Raw genomic sequence first — 3991 nt, 5'->3', positions numbered from 1 at the left:
GGAACACTTCATCCTTCAGTTTATCACAAACATTCATCATCAACACATATTTTATTTCATTTTATTGTATTGTTTTGTATTTTATTTTATTTTATTTTATAAGATTTTATTTTATTTTCTTTTATAAGATTTTATTTTATAAGATTTTATTGTATAAGATTTTTTTTTATTTTATAAGATTTTATAAGATTTTATTTTATAAGATTTTATAAGATTTTAATTTATAAGATTTTATAAGATTTGCAACTTCAAATTAGACGACAGGGGGCGGTGATGCACCATTGGATACATACAACATAAAATCTAACATGAAGAAGAAGAAGAGCTACATCGTCGGTCCTTAATCCAATCAGTGGAGTGGGCGCCGCATTAGTCCCCGCCCCCCAGAGAAACCGCCATCATGAAGTTAGAATGAGGAAAGTGACAGATGAACACAGCCCGCTGCTCCACTACGAGGTAAACTTTTCACAGCTTCTCAGCTAACGCGAGCTAAGTGACAGTTTGAACATGTTGGGACCTTTTTGAGGAGTTTGTTGCCGCGCTATGTAAACGGTTCACATCGTTATTACTCTCTTAGCCGCGCGCTTAAATTATAGTGCGCCTCTATGCTGAGATTCACGGTAAACGCATTCAAACGGCACAGATCGGGAGCGAGCGAAGGACTTTGGAAAATTAGCGGAAAGATTAACGTGAGACAACATCCTGTTTTCAAAATAAGATGTCAACTAAGCGTATATACAAATTTTATATGTGGAAATAATAAATGAATTATGTTCACATTAAACGTAAAACCTGTTACCTACATCTCGTGAGTTAAAGGGAAATTATTATTAAATTATATAATATCATACAAGCTGCCCTCAAATCAAATAATATACATGTCATCCACAATTCAGTTGTATTTTCCCTTTAACTCACGAGCTGCAGGTAACATGTTTTATACTTAATATGAATATAATAAATTTTCTCTTATTTCCATTTATGCAAAATGTTTATACACTTTGTTGTCATCTCATTTTGAAAACCGGATGTTGTCCCACGTCTGAAATCCGGATGTTGTCACGTTAATCTTCCCGTTAACTTTGCAAAGTGTCCTTCTCTCGCTCCCGATCTGTTCCGTTTGAATGTGTTTACCGTGAATTTCAGCATAGAGGCGCACTAAAATATAAGTGTCTGCTGAGTTGAGCGCATTGTAGCTAACGGCGGTGTTAGCAGGCAGTAGCTAGCTGTGTGGACGAGCAAACACTGAGCTTTGTTTTGTTTGAGGACACAATAGTTAATAAAGGTTAACTTGAAGCATCAGACATCATTAATGAATCTGTCGTTTTAAAGCACTAGAGCTCCTTCCGGGTTAAACTTCATAGAAATAACACATTACTAGAAGATTACATTACGGGTCAGCATGCATCTTATGAGTCAACTATATGAACTAAAGAGCATTAATGAGTTTTGAGAGACCTCACCAAAGATGCATATTCATCAATCCTACAGGTTCAATAATACAGATCCTGCAGCTTTGTGAGGAAGCGTCTCATTCAAGTGTGTGGGGATGTTTTACTTTAACTTATTCAGTCAAATGAATACAGACCCTTGAATGTAAGACTTTACTCACATAGATTAAGATTTATTTCTTCATAAAAGGCTCCATGAACACGTCATTTGACTTGTGTGTGTGTGTGTGTGTGTGTGTGTGTGTGTGTGTGTGTGTGTGTGTGTGTGTGTTTGTGTGTGTTAAAGATTGTGCGTGTATGATGCATTCATTACCAGACCAGCATGGAGGGATCGCGGTGACGTGTCCGTCTTTCTCCCGATAGGACGGATCGATACTCGGACACACTGAGGCAGCGATGGACAGCTCTGCGGCTTCAGAGGAGGAAGTGGAAGAGCAGCAGGAGACGTCACAGGAGGACCAGTCGAGTCCCAACAAGAGCTCCAAGACATCTGGTAGAGTCAAGGAGAGGGTTCACTTCCTCTGTTGCTCCTTCAGTCACAGACGACTAAACACCAGACTATGACGAACCTTTGACCCACACACACACACATACACACATTCCGTTCATGCAGGGTGCGGTCACCTGTTGACGCATTCAGTTTATTGAAGAGCAGGTTCCTCACCTGTGAATAAGTGGGTGTGTATTATGTCTTTGTGTTTTAATGTCACACAACGTGTCAACACTCATTGGTTCATAAGACAACAGAGAAACAGCTGCAGTGGACAAACATTTCATTCAGTTCATGTTATTTCACCGCTCGGTCTTCAACACAACATTCTGTTTTTCACAGTTATCAGCCAAAATAAATCAGCATGAATGGAGGTTATTTTATTAAAGAGTACGTCTCGTGTGTCTTATATAGCACAGTAAAACACAAGGTGCACCTCCTTCTCAATTCACTCAGTTGATTAACGCCTTTCTAGACTTCTGATCATTCCAATTTTTGTAAAATAATCAAAGAAATTCAACTTGTGTTTTTTCTTTTTAATGATTGATGACATCATAACTGTTATTCTGCACTAAAGTCATGTTCTAGTTCTCTCTACTTCTACTCATGATGGCTCTGTTTCATAGAGGAGCAGGACTTTTATTTTGTAGAGAAAATCAAGACCTCAGAGAGACGAATATAAGGGAGACAAAGCTGATTTCTTCGTCTCTGTCGTTGCAGCAGCAGGCGACATCGTTGAGGGTAAGCGGGCAAAGAAGACAGTCGAGAGGCTCGATTTGCAGGCTCCGAAGCCGAAAGAGAAGCTCAGGATTGGAGACGGTCAATATTGAACCTTTTATTTTGAAGCATCTCGTAGCTGGATACGAGTGTTGATTATTTAACCATAATGTGGACGAGTGTGTTAAGTGTGTCTGCTTGTTTTGTCTTCAGGTAGTGGAGATAAACTGGGAGACATTCCACGCACCGGTCACCAGATCACCAAGATGAAGGCGGCCAACCTGAGACCTCTGCACGCCATCCTGTTCGACAGGCCGGGGAAGGTACCAACATCTGGATGGTTTAACATGAACAGACTGTTCAGTGATGCAGTCTGTGTTGTTATCGTCAGAGATGCTCCTTCCTTTAGGGGTGTTGAGTTACCAGGTCTACCGTTGTGGTGAGTTTAACGTTTAACGTTGTTTCCTCAGATGACCACGCTGAAGAAGAACCTGCGTCTGTTTAACGGCTTTCCTTTTGACGCCGACAGCGAACATTACACCAAGAAACGAGAGAAACTCCTCAAGTACGTTTGTGTTCTTCAACAAGACAAAGATACACAGACACACACCCATAATTAAGAACATGCATGTTGTCTTTCGTTGACTGCAGGAACTCTCACTTTACGAACCCCAAACTGAAAGTGGTCTGTGGAGTTCTGGACCTGGAGAAGAAAGGAACTCACTCTGATCTGGTCGACAGGATCCTGACGTTCCTCATCGCACCGAGAAACAGCGGGAAGGTGAGCGGAGAGTTCGGTGGTTCAAACTTAAACTTGAGTTCAAGAGAGCAGCCGAGCAGTCACGGTAGGACATCTTGACATCGTGACTGTTGTCAGAGGAGATATCATATATTGACGTGTGAGACCCTGAAGTTAACCTCTCATTTCCTTCGGCAGCGTCTCCATGTGAAGAAGAAGAGGAAATCAAAGAAGAAGCTGTCGGGCGACGACTCGCAGTCCAACGCCAAGAAGAAGAGCAAACCCAAACCCAGCAGCTCCTCGCCCAGCCCCAAGAAGTCCAAAGCAGGAAGCAAGTCCAAAGCAGGAAGCAAGTCCAAAGCAGGAAGCAAGTCCAAAGCAGGAAGCAAGTCCAAAGCCATCGTCATGGACTCCAGCAGCGAGGAAGAAGAGAAGGCGAGGGGGGTTTTGGTGGAGGCCGAGGGATCGGATGCGGAGGACAAACCGTCAGAGAAAGAGGAGGACCGGTCTCACAAGGAGGAGGAGTCTGTAGACAAGGAAGAAGAAGAAGAAGAGGAGGAGGAAGAAGAAGATGAGGAGGTGAGGTTGTCTAGG

General features: G+C 42.1%; 1 protein-coding gene across 1 annotated transcript; it reads left to right on the top strand.

The window, feature by feature from the left end:
• Positions 1-362: 362 nt before the first annotated feature.
• On the top strand, positions 363-3976 carry LOC116379294 (protein DEK; the record flags this gene model as incomplete). Its single annotated transcript, XM_031841234.1, has 7 exons — positions 363-456; positions 1815-1944; positions 2662-2760; positions 2872-2981; positions 3129-3223; positions 3310-3439; positions 3596-3976. Coding segments are annotated over exons 1-7 (990 nt in total), but the record flags the coding sequence as incomplete, so codon positions are not given.
• Positions 3977-3991: the final 15 nt, after the last annotated feature.

Source organism: Anarrhichthys ocellatus, unplaced genomic scaffold (genome assembly GCF_004355925.1).
Source record: "Anarrhichthys ocellatus isolate YVR2014 unplaced genomic scaffold, GSC_Weel_1.0 scaffold4058, whole genome shotgun sequence".
In the NCBI taxonomy this organism is placed as follows: domain Eukaryota; kingdom Metazoa; phylum Chordata; class Actinopteri; order Perciformes; family Anarhichadidae; genus Anarrhichthys; species Anarrhichthys ocellatus.
The sequence above is the reverse complement of the archived record's forward strand: the minus strand, read 5'-3'. Positions and strand labels throughout refer to the sequence as shown.